Raw genomic sequence first — 21252 nt, forward strand, 5'->3', positions numbered from 1 at the left:
CAGACGGGTTTCTGCAGCTGTTTTAGAACCCTGGATCCGATTGCACAGTCAAGTAGCGGCCAGCTTGCGCCACTTAAGGCTTAAGTTCGTTTTTGTTTTTTGTACAGAGCTTGCAGACATTGCCATTCGCAGGTAGAAAACATCGGATAGATTGGAAACCAATGTGGTATTATTGCCAGGAAGGCTATGATACGGCACTATTAATCAAATGAGTGTGACTACTAGATAGCAAATTATCACGACCGTAACAGAGGCAATGCTATTATCTCAACACAGCACAACTCTTATCACATCGAAATTGTTTGCTCTAGAAATGAGCAACAGTACAGTGTTCACCATATCACGCCATTTTGTTTTCCACACAAAAAAATGAGGCTAACCCTTCATGCTTGGCCCATAATTCTTCTCAGCACGGCATCTCAGACATAACCACAAAAAGAAAAATCAATGCGAGCACCAATCATCAACAAGAGGCTTTAACTTGACCGCAAATGCAACCAAACAGCAGCGCAATGAGAAAACAAAGGCATAAGAAGAACAAAAACTACAGGAACTCCATCAATACAAGCCTGATGCCTTTTTTTTTTCACCGATAGGCTGAACGCCAGCACCGGAACTAGCTCCACACTTGCTGCTTTCACAAAACATGCGTGCATTCTTCAATGCAGCAACCGTCCGACGAGTGTCCTCTTTCGACGTTGCAACCCAAGGCTAGCCTACTGACCTCTACAACAGCCACAGGTGATGCCTGCAAGCTCTTGCAAAATAAACTCACACACGCTGCCACTGGTACTATCACGAAGCGAGGTGGACGTTGTGACACTCTGTAGGTCAGTCACTCTGGCAGGCAACAGCCGGCCAGCTACGTCACTCAAAGGTTGCCAGCTGGTAAGCGGTTGGCCAAGCCTTCTCCAAGGCTGGGCTGTGCCCCGATGTGGGATGAAGCGTACCATACCCCTGCCGCAACCTTGGTGTTAAGCAGCACATGAGTGCAGCGCCAAAGCTGCATGTTAAGCCAGCGTAACAGCTAGGAAAAACAACAAACTGCTCGACGCTGCTGCTGTTGCCAGAAGAGCCACCTGATGGTGCCACGGTGACTGTGACCACAGACACGAAGGAAGTGGCTCGATACCACTTCCAGAGGAGGAATCACTGCACTGCACCACAGCTCTGCCCCTGCCATCACCACAGGCACACTCGCAAAACGTCAACAAGCGGCGAGCGGTGGCCTACTGTGCAGGCACCACGCTTCCGGCGGTCGTGGTGGCCATAGACACCGCCGGAGCCTCAATTCCGGAGGGAACCACGGATCGCTGCGTCACCGAGGGTGACAGGGAGACGTCCATGGGGGCAGCAGCCGAGGAAGATGCCGTGTCCGCTGCCCCTGAGTCCTCGTCTGCGCCGCCGGCCGCCGTGGCCGCCGAAGAAGAAGAAGGTGCCGCAGAGGAGGCAGCAGGGCTTCCGTTGGCGTTCTCGGCAGGCGGACAGAGTCCAAGCGCGACGGCCAAGTCCTGTAGCACGACGGCGTCCTTGGGATCAACAAGGTTGAAGCGGGCGTTGAAGAGCGTGAAGTGGGCAAAGATGGAGTGCAGGTGGCCGTGCAGCTGTAGCAGCACCATCTCCCGGAAGTGGGCATGGTACAGGTGCGCCAGGACATGCAGCAGAAGCCCATGGATCTTCTTCACCAGGGACTCGAAAGAGCTGGGGAACTCACGTTCTGCGCACAGGCAATCATGGGGGAAGAGCTTGTTGGCTTCAGGGGTGCAACCTGCCTTGGCACGTCCAGCAGTGACACTGCATGCTTTCAGCTTACACATACGCTCAATGAAGGAGACAGCGTGCAAATAATTTGTGTGTCCGAATGATTCCCGGACATTCTAATATAATGAGTTAATGCTTCAAAGCAATGGTTTGCAGAGCAATATGTACGAAATGATTCCTCTGTGAAACACCGTATCGACAACTTTTTTGAGCCATTAGTAGCCTCTGTTCCTAGTACACATATCTTGAACAAAATCTTAAGATGTGCACCTGGGGAATACTTGCAACAGGTTCAGCCGAAAGAAGAAAAAGGATAAAATATGAAAACCTGCAATGCAAAGTCTCTAGCTTCATGCTTCAATACGCTGTTCCTTAAGCCGGGCATTATCACTACTGTTGCAGCAACTAATGGTTTGCACACGCAATTCTGTTCAATTCCGTTCTTGAAGGCACGGATGAAAATTACTATTTTTGAAAATGTCTACTTACAGAGCAAAGCTCTATTTTTGCTGTTGAACGATATCACTTCGATGTCACCTACCAGTCACGGAGCTTAGTACCAAACAGGTGTGTTCTCAGCTGCGACATACATCCTTACGATTACTCAGAATCACCACGCAACCTCCATGTATACATTCTAAGGCAGAGGAATATAGAGAATAAAGAACATAGTTACTCCCCATTTTCCATACCGCAATTAGCATGATGTAAAATCAACAAACTTGGTCTTAGGTGCAGAAAGGTGTTGTGAAATTAGGAATGAAAACTAACTGCAGAACCTTGAAAAACTGTGTTCAGTACTGTAATTCTAATCATTTTGTTTTTCCACAAAATGCAGATAAACTTCCCCTGACTATAGGTTGCATATTGCATAGCCTCAAACTGTTCAAAAAGTGTGCACGGACCTGCCTTTGAGATGCCGTGAAAACAGCAATTAAAACATTTATAAAAAGCTTTTACGGTACCCAGCCACTCCCATAGCAAAACTAAACTTTGCTTTTGAGCCTTTTCCTTGCGCTTTTTCTGGCTTGGTTCAGCACAGTTTTCTGTTCACGAACTAATTTAATTAATGAGCCTAACAAATTTCAGACTGCCTCTCCAAGCATGCAACCAAGCATACAAACTTTGCTCCTCTGCCCATCGATGCCTTTGTCTTGAGTCGCAAGGTGACGCATACTAAAAAAAGACATGCTCTAGTGGACACTGGCTTTGGCTTAAGGGGGGACACGGGTCTTTGAGACCAAGAAATGGCCAAAAAACAGATTTTCTGAAAATAGCATTTTCGGAATCTTCAGCTATTATTCTCCAAGTTCACCAGTTCTTTTCTTCCAGAAGTCAGTAGTTTCAGGGTATTATTGAGTTTAGGTCACCGCGCGGTCTGAATTTGCGCAAGAGCAGACGAAAAAAACGGCACATTTTTCATCGTGCGGAGCCGGCGTTCCACCGTACCGATTGCGGCCATGTTGGGCTCGTTTGAAAGAGCGCTCTCTAGGCTTCAATTTCCCACCATTGCTGGTTGCAAGCCCTCAGTGGCCACCAAGAAAAAGAGCCACAAAAAAGCAAAAAATGCGGGGTCTGATTCGCTGCTGAGCACACGTGACTGAATCGAGCCATCCGATTGGCGGATTCCGCCATGCATCATCTGCTTGAGCCAGCGTTGGAAGCGTCGAAGACGCCATTTTGTTGACAGTCGAGACCGAGGTCCAACGATGTCTCTCAATAAATTTCGTTCGCGCCACAAATTCGGCAAAAAGAAGAAGTCCGCGCGCGGTGACAACTTCTGAAAACGTCCTGCGTCACCCGAATGCTCTGAGAAAGTGCAGGAGCCAGTAGCAAGTGAAGTCCCCGCGGACGAAATAGGCCTAACGAGCTCGGCGACGTCTACGCACAGCGGCCGCGTCCGCTGCGACACAACGATGCTGCAGCCTTCGGACTTGCTTGAAAATAAGCGAAAAGCGGAAGGAATTCTGCAGGAGCTGGAATGCAGCGACGAAGAAAAAGCTTGATTTCATCGGAAGCTGTGACGACTGTCCCCTTGACGGTACAGACGGTCGCCGTGCGGACGATAGTGCTTTCTCTATTGTGAGTTTAGACTCCTTCAACGAACTGTTGCGTGCCGTGAAGTGTAGAGTGTGTGGCGGAGATGTGCACGTTTCTAAAGGGAATCGTGAGTATGGTTTAGCGGTGAAATTGTCCCTCGTGTGTGTGAATTGCGGAGAAACTGCGTCGGCATGGAGCTCGCCACGCGCGGAAGGCAGCCAAAAGATAAATCCGTTTGCCGTAAACATTCTTGCTGCACACGCGATGCAAAGTACTGGAAATAGGCGAACCGCGCTAAATGATGTGTTTGCTGCAATGAATATATCGCATCGTGGCCTGCACACGAAAACGTGGCAGAGCTATGTGAAAAGCAAGCTGACGTCCGCAGCAACACGCGCAGCCGAAGAAGTGTTGAATGACAGCGCAAATTCTGTTCGGCAGCTCTACCGCGAGCTGAACCTTGACAACCCCGGGAACATTTCCGTCTCTTTCGATGGTTCGTGGATGACTCGGGGTCATTCATCCCGCATCGGTGTCGGTGCAGTGATTGAACTTTTTACTGGGCTCATCCTGGATTACGTTGTGTTTAGCAATTTCTGTGCCGGGTGCGAGCGCGGGCCTAAGGACGACGACCCGTCCTATCAAGCATGGAGTGACAGCTACTTGTGCCAAAAAAACACGGACAAAAAGTCCGGTGAAATGGAAGTACAGGCTGGACTTGTGTTATTCGAAAGGTCATGGGAAAAACATGCCCTTAGATACACGACTGTCCTTTCAGATGGCGATAGCCGCACATTTCTTGCACTGCAAGAATCATCTGTGTATGGCTATATAAAAATACAAAAAGAAGACTGCACGAACCATGTGCAGAAGCGAATGGGCACGGCTCTGCGCAATGCAATTGCCAAGCATAAAGGCAATGCAAAAGAGAGCCTTAGTGGCAAAGGAAAGCTAACAGGCGACCTTGTCACTAAGTTGACATCATATTACAGCTGGGCCCTGAAATCCCATGCTGGAGATATTGGAGCCATGCACAAGGCCGTGATGGCGACATACTATCATGTAACATCAAATGATAGTGCAGCGAACCACACTTCGTGCCCAACAGGCCCAAACTCATGGTGCCGCCAGAACGCTGCTGCAGCCAAGGGCGAGCCCGCTCCCAAGCACAGGTATAATTTGCCGCCACATGTGTGCAAAGCACTTTTCCCCATATATGAGTGCTTGGGAGACCCAAAGCTACTGCAGCGTTGCTTGCGTGGCAAAACTCAAAATAATAATGAAAGCCTGCACACGCTGATATGGTCGCTTGCACCAAAGGAGAGACATGCTTCACTGTTTTCAGTTCAAGCAGCGGTTGCAGAGGCTGTTGTCCGCTTCAATGCGGGAAACCTGAAGGCATCTTCCCAAATACTGAGCGAGCTCAGTACGAACCCTGGCCAGCATAATATCAGGAGGATGACCGAGAAAGACAGGCGCCGGACAGCAGAATCTGCACGCAAGCGTGCCTCTACAGAAACCATGCATCGGGCACTGAAAAAGCGCCATTCTAGTCAAACCAAGCAGTCTAACTACATGCCTGGTGCTTATTAGCCCTTAAGAAATGTAAATATGTATATATCTTCATGAAATTTTGAATAAATTATGTCTAGTTTGTTTTTCTCAATTTTCTCAAAACGCAAATTTTGGACACCTGCTTGTTTTAGTTTGTTGATATCTCTGCACCTATGATGGGCAGAGATGTATTTTTTTTTTGCTAAAGAAAGCTGGAAGTGCAGTGAGTGCAATGATCGAAGCAGAATTCTTTAATTAACCTTCAAAACTTTTTTATTTTGCAAAGTTCATTGAAGCATGATAGGCACAACTTGAAGGATGGTATTCCAAGTGCTGCAAAATTGCTAATAAGGGTAAAATGAAAAAACTGGTTCGATCGTTGCACTCTCTGGTCATTGTACTACGTTGCCATGCATTAGAAATAATTTTTTATGGAGCCAATTTTTATGCACGGAGGTACTAATTAATGAACAATGAAAATTAATTATTTCATTGACTAACTGACTTAGAAAGAAAAAAATTACATATTTGAAACCAGCATAAAAAACTGAACAAATTTGTATAATTTCATCAGAATAGGCTTCAAAATGAGGAAAATAGCTCTAAGACCAGTGTCCCCCCTTAAAGCTACTAGTGTTTCTGAAGTTCTGCAAAGATCTGGAGGCAAATCACAGTTCTACACTGCATTCTACTCTGGCTTAACACTACATCTGCCATGCTAGAGAACGTTATTTGATACTTTGCAAGAGCCTGTAGCATGGGCTGGGTGGTGCCTAGCTATAGGAGGTGATGCAGTGGCATTCTGTGCCACCTTGAAACGGGCTGTCCACAGCAGAAAAACAGTGTGCTCACCAAACTTGGTTGGGAAGAGGGACTCGTCGTTGACGGTCTTCTGGGTGAAGGTCATCACATAGTCTATGTACTGGGGTGCAGCCACCTTGCACTTCTTTCCTTTCTCATCAAACCACAGGTACTGCCTGCATAGGCAAAGCACAGAGCCGGTGTGACACGCATGCATGCAATAGTAGCAATATGTGCCGAGATGCTTTATGTGTTGGAAAAGACTTGACGCATGAAAACGGGAGTATATAAAATGAAAAAGACTCGACGCATGAAAACACGAGCATAAAATCGCCCAAAGTACGGCATTTGAGAACTTTCAATAACTTACACAGTAAAAATCTCATCAATTCGACCAGAAAAAATGCTGGCATTGTCAAAAAATTTGAATTATCGAATGGCTCTCAAAAGAGTGCCAAAAACCGTTTGCATCACAGGTGTTTTATCTAATGAATGCTTAGACGATAGCTGCCTACATGCAAGATGAAAACCAAGCGACAACAAAAACTTTTCGCAGTTCCGTCAAGTGCTCTGCTTTGCACACAAAAGTCAAGAACATTGAAGAATTGCTCCAGAATTGTAAAGGCCTCCGAGGCCCTTTTCATGGTGTGATGAAGTAGCAGTGGTGCCTCTTCACAAATGGCCCTGTCGCGTTTTGACGATGCCATACCACACGGACTATATACAGAGCATTTCAGCAAGCTGGAAGAACAGAACAAACACATATGGATGCAAACGGGTGTCATGTGACGCCATTACAAAATAAAAATAAAAGACAGATGACGCCACAAGCAACGTGCGAAATGGTGCAACAAGCCGATGCGTGCGCCCAATGACAACCGCAGAATGATGTTAAGGAAAGTAAAGCCAAAAATATGCGGCTGAGCTAAATTTCGGCAATGGTGGACTTCCGACCGTCGCCGCGCCTGTCATAGCGTGCACGCCTGAAGTGCGTGGGCACTGCTGTTTCTTGCAATTGAGGTTCGGGGAGGTCTATTTTGATAATCGCTGGATGCGCGGATCGTACCTAGACACGACCTCAAGTCTGAATTAACCGATGAAAGCCCACTCATGCCAGAATTAATGAGCATCCGATGCCATAGACTTATATGGGCGCCGCCTGGGACTGCGTTCCTAGTTTGAATCATCCGAATTAACGAGGGTCAAATTAACAACATTTTACTGTAATAAGCACTTTTAAAAAACGTCTGGTCACTCTTTAAATAAGGTGCGAACAGTGCAAGCCACACAGAATAAATTTCCAAGCCCAACATGTAAGAATACAAAATCAGCATTGTGCAAAAGTAAAGCATGGCACAAAGACGAAGGAGTCTACATGTGTGCACTGAAACATAAATTTTGCCACTTCATTTTTTTTTTTGAAACAACACAGCGTGCTCGCAGCACTTCAATTTCCAAAACAAACAAAAAGAAAACAGCTGCGCTTTCTTTAGCAGTGAAGCTACAATGTCTTTCAGGCTCCCACAAGCAAAAGATATTAGCAACAAGACCTCCAAAACTGTTGTGCTATGTATTCGTGGACAGGATATTGCTGGCTCTCAGCATTGTAAATGCTGCGGTTGAGAAATAGCACTAGTAAGCTACTACAAGCACCACAGAATGAGAGGTACATGGGCTGCTGCATGCTACAGCCATAGCAAGTGACCAGCTGAAAACATGTTAAAGTGACGCACCTGTTGCCTGGACCAGTCATGTCAGGGCAACCAGACATGGTGCAAAACTCCGACACCGTCCCATACAGGAGGTTGATGTGGTCAAAGAACGCCAGCGCTGCACATCAGGATCAATAAAATCGCACTGTAGACGAAACATGACCAAGACAAAGTTTCTGCACAAGGAAATTTGCGCATTTAAGCCAGTGTGCGTGATATGCCAAACACATGCAAAAGGGTGCACAAACTGTATTAAACTCCTGCTGCTTCTCAGGAATTCAAGCTAGAAATTTATTCGTTTACATATTCCACAGTTAAACTATCAGTAATTATTTGACCAAAATCACCATGTTTTATAGTGCATAATGAGCAAGTTTGATAATAACTGCACTGTAAAAACACTTCACTGCAATGACTAGACTGTGGCCAATTCATGAGCTTCCTTATCTAACTTATGCAGCATTCAACTTGTATGTGACATCTATGATAGTACATAACAACCTGCAACATCATTCTTATACTTCTATATACTTTCTATTTTGCACCTTGTAGGTTGGTTTTTCAAGCCTCTTGCATTAAGTGCCACTGATTAATGCACAGTATACAAAAGCCTCTAGCAAAAGCATTTTTTTTACGAATACCAAAAGCCATGCGCTATTCACACCTGTGTTCTGTACTATTATGCTGCCTTAGACTTGGTGCAGATAAATGCAGATATACATCTCAGCACAAGCTGAGCTTGCTCCAAATGCAGAAGGGGTTGATCTCTAATGCAGCTACTAATTTTGTGTCCCATGTATGCAGATTGTCCTTGGAAGAGAGCATGGGCTTTTCTTTACGCCAGACAGCATAATATATTTAGGAGCTAATGAAAGGGACAGCCACAAGGACACAAGATGTCGCATGCTGTTGCAACACAGCTCGGCAATGGTCAATGCTGGGCTAGGCGACAAACTCTTTGGAATGTGGCAGAAGCAAAGAACATTATGCACAGAGTGAGCGCACAGAAGGGAGAAGCACATAAAGAAGGATCCCGTGTAACTTTTTAGCCCTCATTCCTTGACTATTCCTCCACAACTGGTGCACTGGCAGAATGCAAATACGTATACGCCCGCGCGCACCGCATAATAAAAATAAAAAAAAACGAAATAAATTCGCTGGATGGCGCCCTTCACTCGGGCTGTTAGTTCTCAAATTTCTTGTTTTCACGCGGCGTCTACAGAAAAGAAAAAGCCTTCCACGAGGAACGCATCTCGTCTGAAATGCAGATCAATGCGCCCCTGTAGTTGCTGATAGTAGCTGTCCGCAGACGCGGCTAAAGCAGTGCAAGTGGGTGCCTCAGTTCATATATGTGCCTAGCCTCGCTGATCACTATAGGAACGCGTTTAATCGGAGCCAGACAGAGTGGAAGAGACGCTCACTGTGCGAGGCGAGCCACTCGTTGTAGTCGAGTCCCTCGGGCAGGTCGACCAGGTCGCGCAGCCGCGACTCCGGGATGGTGCACTCGAGCACCGTCGACTCCAGGTACATCTTGGGCTCCTCCTGGCCGCCGCCACCGCCCGAGGACGCATCCTTGTCTTTCCGACGGGCTTTCCTGCGAGCACAAGACCGCCCCCAGTTGTGTTACGGCGAGAGGAGCACCGCGCTACGCTGCCGAAACTTCAGAATACCAAAAATCTAAGCGCGCGCACCGTAACACTATTGCTCCTAAATGCCGGCACGATACGAAGATAACGAAGGGCAGAGAGAGGGGGAAAGGGAATGGCCGCACTGAGGCACAGAGTCCGCGGCGCGTGGGTACTGGACACGAAGCGACCCGGCTGGCACGGGCACAACGAGAACGCCGAGTAGCCGACTTGCCTCGGCTGGAAAGCGATCTTCCCCGCGCACTTCGGGGCGCTGCAGTGGAGCCACGATGTCAGGTGCGAGAGGCCCGCGAGGCCATCAGCCGCGCGGTCCAGCAGCCAGAGCCCCATCGCCGCCGGCGGATGGAGACGAGGAACGCTCCGGGAGGCCAGCGCGACGCGGAGGTCCGCGATTACACGAGTGCCGAGGTCAGACTGAGCGGTCAGGTCCGTGTTTCAAAGGTGAGCGGAACCGTCGTAGAGAAAGCGACGCCGCTCACCGGTCCGAGATAGCGGTACAACGAGAAGGTGCATGCTGATGGGGAAGGGAGACAGGCCTATCGCGCGAGGCGCCACAAAGAGTATATCTCCGAGGCAGCGCTCGCGGTTCCTCAACGACTCTCGGTCCTGTCGGTGAGTCACCCGTCCGACCGCGCGCGCGAAAGAGCGATGGAGAGAACGAAGGACGGGCGAAACAAACGATCCGCCGTTCGTCAGAGGCGAGCGCTGGAACCAACTGCGGCGGGTGACAGGCGCGCAACTCCGCGCCAACAAGCGTCGCGAGAGAGCCCGCGGACAACCGCCAAGAGGTCGGATTAGCGGACGCGCGACTACCGCAGTCGTAGGCATTTTGGCCCCCTCTCCAGAATAGGCATGCGCGCAGTGCAGACGGACAGGAAGCCTTCCGCATACGTCACTCTCAGCCCGGTTACCACCACTGCGGGACAAAGGCTTCCCCCTCCGAGGTATCTTAAAACGAAAACTGTCCCGCGCCAGGTGCGGCCAAAATCTCTCCCAGCGAATTCCCTAATCTTATCGCGCCACCTGACTGACCGTACCCTGCTTCGTTCCCACTCAAATCCCCCGCTATCCACTCTCCGACGTGAAGGGCTTGGCCAGCTTCCGGGACCAGCTTGCACTGGCTTACGCCTACTCCTCTACCCGAACAGACCTCCGTCCTCTGCAGTACAGGCGGCTCCAAATTCAAGGCCCACTACAGCGTCGCCACCGCATTACAGTCGGATACAACTCAAGAACGAAGCATCAATTTTCCTTCAAAGGAGACCCTCCAGTCAATGGCGTCGACCGATTCCATTGGATCGGCAAGAGTGAAATCGCAGAGGGTGACAGATGAAAGGGGGATAATCGCGGCTTAATCGGGTCAACGGCGGCGTCATGAAAATCGGTGGACGCCGTTGGCCAGCTGGAGGGCTTCCTTTTGAGCGGCACATGGCGCTCAGTTCTCGAGCTGTGTCCGACTATGGAAAGATATTGCCCGACATTACCCCCGTATCACTCGGACACGAGAGAGTGGCGTGACACACGCCACTTCGTTGCCTCTCCGACTGCACGCTGATAGCACCGCGAACAATGAGGCGCACAGCCCGGATTAAGTGCCTCGCACCGTCCGCGATGAGTCAGGGGAAGGATGTCAACACAGCGGAGATCACAGGCGTCGCTGAACAGTACACATTTGCGCGCTGATCTTCGAGTGGTGACCCTGAAAGTCGAGGCTTTCGACAAAGGGGTCCGAGCCACCACTTTTCCAGATACGTTCGCCACGCTTCTCTGTTACAGATAGACAAAAAAAAAAAACAGGACTTCGCATCACTTAAGGCGCGCGAATGTTCGACGTGTTGCAAAATTGCGCGTTTCGCGTGAAACATTAGGCGAATGTGCTTTGCTTTCTCTCACTGCGCCGAATGCCCTAATCCAGACATCATGCAATGTTTGACATGCTAAAAGCGAAGTTTTCGGCTGCCACCACCTGCGAAGCAGCGGCTAGCTGAAAACTGGGATACGGAGCGATTGTGCTAGTTGCAATCACTGTTTTAATTTCACCTACTTTCTAATGGGGTCACGCGCTCCAGCTGGGGTCGGTCGGGCGGATGCACGGAATGAGGACGCCAGCGTTCCCACAAGCATATTTACGGACATAATCTGCACGCGACGGGCCAACTACACGCACAAAAACTATCACGCACGAAGAGAGAGAGAGATCGTTTTTGAGAATCCAGACAGCCCGAGGATCGGTCGGTGCAAAGCTCCCCTCTGGGGACAGCCAAGGATAGCCTTATCTCATTTCATGATCTAACCCACCACTATCGCTCTGAACGAAGGAAGTTCCCGCCCACGCACAAGAGGCTCAATAACGAGCAGGAAACCACCTGGAGAAGACTCCAAACAAATTCCTACCCTCGCCAGGTAGTTCTTTCCCGTATGTTCCCAGCTCAATTTTCTCCCGCATGTACGCTGTGTGATGAGAAAGGTACCCCTCAACCATATCACTCTGGGATTAGGGCAACTCGTGCTTCAAGACGACTGGGAGACCCTGCTGCGCAGATCGGACCCGGCCATACAACACTGGATCCTCAAGCGCCTAGGAGGCCGCTAGTAGGCCTAACCAGCTGGCCATCTAGTAGGGCAATGTAACCAGGCCCTATACAACTATCCGGCCTAATAAAGGTTTCTTCCCCCTCTCTCTTTCTTTGTCTAGAGGAAATGAAAGGAGCAGTAACTTCATCACTTCTCGGTGGACGCCTCAACCGCGCCGTGCGGGGAGGGATGCGGAAGGGACAGAAAAAAAAGAGAGAGAAAGAGGTGCGGTAGTGAAGTTGTCTCCTACAATTCACCGCCTAGTGCCTTGGCCACTCCTCCGTAGTGGATATATGCCATCTTTATTTGAGGCCAACCAACCAACCAGGTCTCCGGAATAGTTTCGACCACCTGGGGATCCTTAAGGTGCACTGGCACTGCAGAGTACACTGGCGCTTTTTTTTTTCTTTGCGTTTCGCCTCCATCGAAACGCGGCAGCTGCAGCCGCGTTCGAACCCGGGTACTGCGGCTCAGTAGCCGAGCGCCCTAACGATCGAGTCAGTACCACGGTGGGCAGGCTTTTATTTCCATTCTATTATATTTCTAGTGAGAGCGCCCCAGCTGGAAAGAGCCGACAGGCCCGGCACTATCCCCTTCTTTCATCCATCGATCTGAGGCGCTGACGGGACGCGCACGCCGAAAGCGCGGACCACACTATTTCTGCATTAATGAAGGCGCCGACACGGTACCCCTTGCATATAGTGAATAATAATAATAATAATAATAATAATAATAATAATAATAATAATAATAATAATAATTGGTTTTTGCGGAAAGGAAAGGGCGCAGTATCTGTCTCATATATCGTTGGACACCTGAACTGCGCCATAAGGGAAGGGTAAAGGAGGGAGTGAAAGAAGAAAGGAAGAGAGAGGTGCCGTAGTGGAGGGCTCTGGAATAATTTCGACCACCTGGGGATCTTGAACGTGCACTGACATCGCAGAGCACACGGGCGCCTTAGCGTTTTTCATCCATAAAAACGCAGCCGCCGCGGTCGCATGCATATAGTGCGGAACTTTCAGATTTCGCGGAACGCTCTTCCAGACGCTTCCAAGCTACAGTCGGGTGCAACGCGAGAACGGAGCTCCAAACGCTCCTCAAAAGAGGCCCTCCGACCAGTGCGGTCGGCCGCCCTGCGCTGCTAGACACCTGCGACGTCGCGCCAGCAGGTGCAAGGCGGCCTCATGTGAGGAGCGTTTGGAGCTCCGTTCTCGCGTTGCACCCGACTGTAGACCTTCAAAACACCCGCTCTTCGGGCCGTTGCGAACAGGTGCGCTACCACTTGCACCTTGGTTTCGTGAGGTGCAAACGACAGTCCAGGAAGCAATAAGGCGACGTCCAGGACACGTCTGCTGCAGAATTCCGGACAGGCTGCGGACACGAAACGGAAGCAAATGAAAGTGTCCCTTCCGTCAGCGAGTGGACAGACCTCGGGCGACCGCAAACACGTCCGTCAGAAAGGCCTTCGCGGGAGGTGCGCGCCGCAAACAAACGCGTCAGCGGGAGTAAACACGCGCGCCCTCGGCTCAACCCTTTGAGCCCCGAAGAGTGACAGGGGCGGAGTGCGCGCCGAGCCAAAAATAGGCGACCAGGGAGGGCGACAACAAAGGCGACGCTGCGTAATCAGGCGCGCACCGAGGGACGCCCTCCCGAGCCGACAACAACCGCCACTCACTTGGCTCGCGGCACCTCCGAGAGAAGGAGGGCACGCCAGATAGCAATGCCAGTTTCGTCCAGCGGTACGCGAGCAGCACCGCTACATTGACTTCGCCGTGAATGAGCTTGGGAAGGAACGGCGCATACGCTGCATTCGCAATACGGACAGCCAGCTGGCAGTAAAGGTTCACGGGATGCGTGTGCAGGAGAAAAAAATTACAGTTCGTCAGACTAGTACAAGTTACTCGCCTGCAAGTATCAGGATACGTGCAAGTAGCCCTGCTTGAGCGGACGCGAGAATACAATTAATTTGTTTTCTAGCATGCGGTCCAGTAATTTTTTTCTGCGCACTGTACAAAATGTTATTGACGATGGTGATGATGATAACTGGTTGTGAGGCGATGATAGGCGCAGAAAGTTCCTCACTTCTTGGTGGACACATGATCCAAACCGTGAGAAGGAAGAAGTGAGTGGAAGGAGGAAAGAGGTGCCACACTGGCGTGCTCCGGAATAATTTTAAACCACCTGGGCTCCTTTGCCGCGCTCACATTGCACAGCATACGGGCGCCACTTGCATTCCGCCTCCAAGCATAACGCGGCCGCCGCGCCCGGGAACTGGTGAACAGAGGGAGCTGACCGCATGGGGCAACCGGGCCGCGAGGAGCGGCGCGAATCCGCCCCGTACGCGCAAAGGCATGTGCGCAGTCTGGGTGCGACACTACAAGTGGTGCATGTCCAGCGATGAGCCAGCTGAGGAGGAGGGGTGCCACCGGCGGAGCCTGTCAAGGTCCACCCTCTTCCTACCGTGGGATCGGTTCGATCTGCTTCTCGCTTTCGGGGCCGCAACGCTGTCCCTCCGCGTTTATTTACCATCCTAAAAGAAGACTCGGCGGAGGTCGTGGAAGTAAAACCGGCCCCTCCGCTGCTCCCCGGGGTTTCGCGCGGTCAGCTGCGACGCAGTGGCCTTCCCGTTTGAGAGGCAGACCGCTATTTCTGCGTAGCCACAAACGCGAGAGCACTAGCGACCCCCTTCAGGGAGAGCTGCGACGATTCCTTTCGACCGTGCCATGCGTCCGCAACTTCGTTTAGCAAATGCCGTTCTTCAAAGGGGCGGGCAACTGAAGTTGTCCTCAGAACTTCCACCAGCTTCTAGCGACTTCTCACACCAAGTGCATCCGGCCACGATCACGACACACGAACCGATGGGTTCGGTTGGCGCCGAAGACTCCGCCACAGCTGTTCAGAAGCGTGAAAAGCGACGATTCGGAAAGCCGCAGAATCATTGCGGACAGTGCAGTACGCACGGCAGCTTGCTGGGCGCAGCAACCCGCACAGACACCGCGGAAAGAGGGAAGAGGTATACGGCCGCCGAGTTACCACGGTGAACCCGTACAGAGTGGCCTCGTCCGTCACCTGCGCGGTCCATCATCTGTCGCAGGAAAGCCGACACACAGTGGAGCTCAAGGGGCGGCACGCGACGCACACATGCAGCGAGACGCCCCTGCTCTCGCTCAAAACCCCACGCCGAAACGCCGAGACGACAGACACGGAAGGCCTCGTTCGGTGTGCACGCGAGGCCCCGCTCAGCCATCAGAGAGCCAAAGCGTCAAGGAGAACATCGAAAGAGGCACCTTTTTCTGAACGCATTGGAGCCCTTCCACCCGTCCGGCCCTCTCTCAGCCTCGTCGTCAGTATACCGGGGAAGCGGCGGCGGGAGCCTTCAGACGAGGACAGTTGGCAGAGAGGCCTGCAGCACTCTTCATTCGACGCCCGTTGGTTTCGGCATTATTTCTTAACTACTTTTCTCCATTCTTCAAAAATATGCTAGAAAAAGAGAGAACGAAAAAAACCATCTTTTTTGGACGCTCAACACGGCCGAAACCGGTGCGGAAAGGAAACTACAGATCACACGAATGAGCCGAAAACCACGGACAGACAAATTTTTAACGCCGACAAGGCATCGCCTCGTTGCGTCACACTTACGCGGAGCTACTCGCAACACGCTCAGGTGCGAAACGAACAGTTGGACGAGTATACGGTCGGCAGCAAAAGTCGCCGGAGGAGGAATGAAGCGAGAAAATAACGAATAATTGCGTGGGTTAAAAGCGAAGGAGATAAGCGTCAATCGAGAGCGCCGTCCTCGTCGTTCGGTTCGCTTCACGGGAGGAACCGGCAAATGTGGCGTCCGCCGGACGCACGAATTCACGACAACGCGGCCCCAAATACACGGCTCCTCCTCCCCCAGCGTTAACAAGTAACGTTGTCCTCTCCCACACACCGCACTTCTCCCACTAAAGTCCATCCTGTTTCGGCTGCCGGCCCGACCGACAGAGCGTCAAGGAGCCGTGACGAGGTCTTCTATTCATTCTCCTCGTGTTTAACGGAGGCGCAGCTGAGCGCGCGCGGCAGTTAACCACGGCCGTTCGGAGCTCACTTCACTTGCAAATTCATCGCAGCCGCCACCGAGTAACGGGACTGGTGTAAAAACCGGCTGCGCTTTACTCGCACCACCACCACCGCCAGAAGCAAAAGCGCAAGTAATTTATACGAGCCCTGACCCGGTGACGGCCTTCGCCGCCGTCGCTGCAGCCGAGTCGTCAATTCCACTTCCCCGCAAATCCCGGCGGCTTTGAGGGGAAGAGACAGTTTCGAAAGAGGTCGCGCATGTGTTACACGCCCAAACACGGGTCTCTGGACGCCTGTAAATCACACACACGGCGCAGCCGCGGGATAGACACGCGATGCAAAGGAAGGAAGGGACGCAGAGCAGGTGGAAAGAGGAAGAAGCACGAACGCGGGTGGAGAGGGAAACTACGAAAGTGAAACGGAGACCCCGCCTTACTATTAATAAGCGCGGGGGGTGGCTCTGCCTAGAAAGCAGGCAACGCCAGAAGAAGACACAGTGCGTGATATTCGTCTCTCTTTCCCTCTTACCCCCCCCCCCCCTCTTCATGCGGGACCACCTGCGGAGATTTGGAGAGCCCCGAGGGCAGCTGGCGGAAGACGTCGCCACACCACCACTCTGCAGAGTCATCCATCGCGCCGCTGTTGATATTAATGCCAGCGCGGCCGGTTGCCTTTATTTTTCCATATTCCTTCAGTCGCAAACACCCCCGGTGGGCTCGAAGACGTCCCAAGGGCGGGCACCGAATGCTAGATGCGCGCTTCGAAGGTTAGAGAGGGATGAGAGCGGCTTTTAAAAGAACGGGGAAGGGGGCTTAGCGTTTGCGCGCGCCCCATTGAGCCTCGGCCGTCGCATCCGCGCAGACGTCTCAAGGGCGTCCGCACAACCCCAAAGGTCAAGAACGGAATGAGCTGGGACCGGAGGCGACGCTTTCCCCGCGACCAGGTGGCGGCACCGCCGCTCTTTCCGCAACTCGCGAACGTCGCAAGCAGTGGAGTCCACCTCACAATCCCATCGCAATCACTGCGCATGCGCACTCCTTCTGCGGCGGTCACGATGCCACGATGAGTATCGGCTCACCGCTGTGTACGTGCGAGTGGCCGCATTGAAAGAGGCATGCCGCACAGACTCCGCAGCAGCGTGCTTGAACTCGCTACATGTGCGCGGCGAAAATGAGGGCCACGTAACGTGTACGCCGACCACGCAAAGGAGGTGGGCTATAGTTTTCTTCAAAGCTATAGGTACCACTAGAGTCACTAAATAAAGACTAGGTACCACGCAGCAGTTCAAGCAGGCAGCCCACGGGACAAACTTTGCGACAACCCCTGGGCGCAATAAAACAGTGGCCTGTCACGAAAACAGGGCGCCACAGCGGAGAGCGAGTGTCGCCTATATACAACACGGGACTCGCCACCGAGCGAGAGACGTCACTGCGTGGGATATCTGCATACGCTTGCCTAGACTAGCGCTCCAGCAATGGAAGTGAAGCACTAAAGCAGGTGCAATGGGCTCCAATGACACTATACTAGCGTCCGAGCAAAGGCGTACAGGTTGCTACTGCACAAACACGGTATTATACCAGCAAGTGAGCAGTTGCGCCAAGATTTCAATCCCATTGCTGAGTACCACCCCGCTGCAGCACGTCTGACGTAAGCCTGCTGCCGACCGCAGTTTCGGCGAGCACAGCCCAGCGTGCCAGCCGCTCGTGGTGCCTACTCCGGATGTGCCGGCGTGGCCACTGCGCGAGAGCAGCGGGCGCTTGGCTGCACCCACCACACACATCTGCGGCGGGACGTCTCCGTCGGGCTAAAACGCTCTCTAATACAACGCGTCCGGGGGCCCAAGGTGACAACGCCGGGCTCACAGTGAGGGCTTCTCGCAGGAGGAAAGAAAAAAAAAGCAATAAAGGCACCTGTTCTCGGCCGAAGTAGACCGACGAATACCAGAGAGAGGGGCCGGAGATGTGGCGGCCGCCATGATTCCCACATCCAGCGGTCATTAGGAAACGGGAGCCGAGGCCAGGCGAATTAGGCCCGCCAAAGAAAAGGCGCCGCGGCAGAGCGCGGAGGCGAGGCTCCCTTGCCTGGCGCAATCAGCGGCGAGAACTTGTATGCAAATGCGCGCACGGCTACTGAAAGGAACAAGGAAGCGGTGCGACGGTCCAGTTGCTTCGGTTCCCTGCTTCACTGCCCACCTCGGCCCTTTATTTTCCCTCCCCGCGTCTTTCTATAGGCCTCGAATGGTACTGCGATTCGTTGTGCTTATATACAGGGTGTTTCACCCAGGACTTTGCACAATTTTTAAAGATGGCCTTTTTGAGTTAGAAGAGTGCTTGTTTTGGCATAACACTGTCAGCGGCGTAGTAATAAGAGCACAGCTAAGACGTGCTAACTAGCAGCCTGGTTAACTACCATTGAATATTTTACTTTTTCACTATTACTGTTAGTCTCCTTAATTACTGGGATGCGTATAGCCCACTGTAAGTAATATCCATGTCAGTTTTCAGAATTTCGGAAATGCGGTTACCCTCGCCGCTGTGGCCCAACAAATTTGGGGTTTTTTCGACGAGTTACATGCACTGGAGAGCAATGTTTCTAGATACACTGCAAGCCTGCAAGCTTCTCGAAAGAGCATGTATCTAGGCACGATGTTACCAAGATTTGTTGGGGCCATACACACTACGGTAGCTTCGCTGAATCCCCGCAGACACTCCGTCCGTCGGCATTTCAAGTCTGAAAGAAACACAGCAGCGAGATAAACGCAGCCAACGCGGAGGTGCCGCGGCTACGTTCCCAACGCGCACGCGCAGTCTGTCGAAGGGGGCGAAGTGAAACCACGGGAGACGAAGCAAACAGAGTCCCGCAAGAGGATCCTGTTTACGGCGACGCCCGTCGCTACAACGCCGTGCGGTTGGCAACGTGCAGGAAGCGACGCACACCACGAGAAACAAAAGCGATAAGTAAACGTGAAAAATCGCGGCCGGGTGTCGAATATTTGGCGCAAACGCAACTCCGCAAGCGGGCTTCGCCACACACCTTAGCACCACACTGTGGCTCGGTGGCTATGGAGTTTAGGTACACGCCGGCCACTGCGGCCGCATTTCGGTGGAGGCGAAATGGAAAAGTCCGTCTCTTAGGAGAGTCACCGTGTGTGTGTGTGTGTGTGTGTGTGTGTGTGTGTGTGTGTGTGTGTGTGTGTGTGTGTGTGTGTGTGTGTGTGTGTGTGTGTGTGTGTGTGTGTGTGTGTGTGTGTGTGTGTGTGTGTGTGTGTGTGTGTGTGTGTGTGTGTGTGTGTGTGTGTGTGTGTGTGTGTGTGTGTGTGTGTGTGTGTGTGTGTGTGTGTGTGTGTGTGTGTGTGTGTGTGTGTGTGTGTGTGTGTGTGTGTGTGTGTGTGTGTGTGTGTGTGTGTGTGTGTGTGTGTGTGTGTGTGTGTGTGTGTGTGTGTGTGTGTGTGTGTGTGTGTGTGTGTGTGTGTGTGTGTGTGTGTGTGTGTGTGTGTGTGTGTGTGTGTGTGTGTGTGTGTGTGTGTGTGTGTGTGTGTGTGTGTGTGTGTGTGTGTGTGTGTGTGTGTGTGTGTGTGTGTGTGTGTGTGTGTGTGTGTGTGTGTGTGTGTGTGTGTGTGTGTGTGTGTGTGTGTGTGTGTGTGTGTGTGTGTGTGTGTGTGTGTGTGTGTGTGTGTGTGTGTGTGTGTGTGTGTGTGTGTGTGTGTGTGTGTGTGTGTGTGTGTGTGTGTGTGTGTGTGTGTGTGTGTGTGTGTGTGTGTGTGTGTGTGTGTGTGTGTGTGTGTGTGTGTGTGTGTGTGTGTGTGTGTGTGTGTGTGTGTGTGTGTGTGTGTGTGTGTGTGTGTGTGTGTGTGTGTGTGTGTGTGTGTGTGTGTGTGTGTGTGTGTGTGTGTGTGTGTGTGTGTGTGTGTGTGTGTGTGTGTGTGTGTGTGCGCGCGCGCGCGCGCGCGGGGGGGGGGGGGGGCGTCACGGCCATGTGTAAGGCGTTTAAAAACGGGGAGCCATCACACAAGCCGTGGTTCATGCCGCTGGCCAGTGCCGTGACGGCTCCATTTCGCGCGAACCATTAACAGCTTAAACTGTGAAACAACAAAAAACGGAAGACAGACACCCAGAATGAGACAAATAGGGATGCACGCAGTGGCAGACCCGGTGACCGCCACTGTGACCGAGGGCGTAACAAAGTTCTCGCCAAGGTGCGCCTCACGTCCGGAGGCGGCAGGGGACGCGCACTGCTGCGTTGAAGATGCGGAGGGAGATATCCTGCGGCGCATGAAGCGGACAACGCAGGCGGTGAGAATAATAATGGGCCCCAAGGGTCGCCGGACGACACACAGAGCGGACGGGGACGGAAAAGGGCTTCACCACAGCACGCGAAAGGATTGAAGAAAAAAAAAAAGAATTAATACTGCGGAGAGAGAGAGAGAAAAAAAAATGAAAGAGCGCACAACGTTACGTGTACAACACACACCGGCAGAAGGAAGAGCGCATATGATAAAGAGCCGACCCCGTCCGAACAGAAACAAAGGCGCCTTCTCCCACGGCCGGCGCTCATTAGCGCCGCCCGCAGCCATCGGAAGCGCGGGTCAGCGCACCGGACAAGCGCCGCTTCCAGAAGGAACCACGCGTCACTTCCGCCTTGGCCCAAGCCAGACCCGTCCACCAGCTCAGCAGGTCAGAACCACCGCGCCGCTGCATCGCTGGGCGCCAGTTCGATTCCCACCACTGTTCCATGATGCAGCCAGGCTCGCGCATTCGGCTCGTTATTCCCAGCCCGGCATGGCACAATCCTATCCCAAACTTCATTTGCATATTCACGAAGCGCTGCTGCCCACAGAACGAGGGAGCGGCGGCAGCGTCGGCAGCGATCCCTAACCATCGCACCGGGGCTTCCGAACACGGGGAGGAAAAAAAAGTAATAAAAACGCGCCAAAACGGAGAAACAACGGCCAGGGTTCAGGTGTTTCCTCGTCGCATATAGAGACCTCCGAGGAGCATACAATCCATCGACTGTATCCAAACCTGAAGTGCGCAGAACGGCCCATAAGAGCCACTACTCGAATCAACGTCAGCACGCCCCATTCGCAAAGCTCTCACGTGATG

The 21252-nt window shown here is 52.1% G+C and overlaps 1 protein-coding gene across 3 annotated transcripts in view; it reads right to left on the reverse strand.

Annotated features, from left to right (window-relative positions):
• Positions 1-389: 389 nt before the first annotated feature.
• Positions 390-21252, reverse strand: part of Mob2 (MOB kinase activator 2) — a 98918-nt gene continuing 78055 nt past the window's right edge. For 2 of the 3 annotated variants that reach the window (XM_077661280.1, XM_077661279.1), the window contains exons 2-5: positions 9290-9462; positions 7890-7986; positions 6208-6332; positions 390-1717 (exon numbers count right to left, since the gene is read on the reverse strand). In XM_077661280.1, the coding sequence (XP_077517406.1) occupies positions 1230-1717; positions 6208-6332; positions 7890-7986; positions 9290-9462 (883 nt within the window). In that variant the 3' untranslated portion in view covers positions 390-1229. Of the gene's footprint in view, positions 1718-6207; positions 6333-7889; positions 7987-9289; positions 9463-9728; positions 10079-21252 lie in introns of those variants that run through there. The other variant, XM_077661278.1, reaches the window with a different exon arrangement.

The sequence above is a fragment of the Amblyomma americanum genome, chromosome 4, assembly GCF_052857255.1.
Source record: "Amblyomma americanum isolate KBUSLIRL-KWMA chromosome 4, ASM5285725v1, whole genome shotgun sequence".
Classification (NCBI taxonomy): domain Eukaryota; kingdom Metazoa; phylum Arthropoda; class Arachnida; order Ixodida; family Ixodidae; genus Amblyomma; species Amblyomma americanum.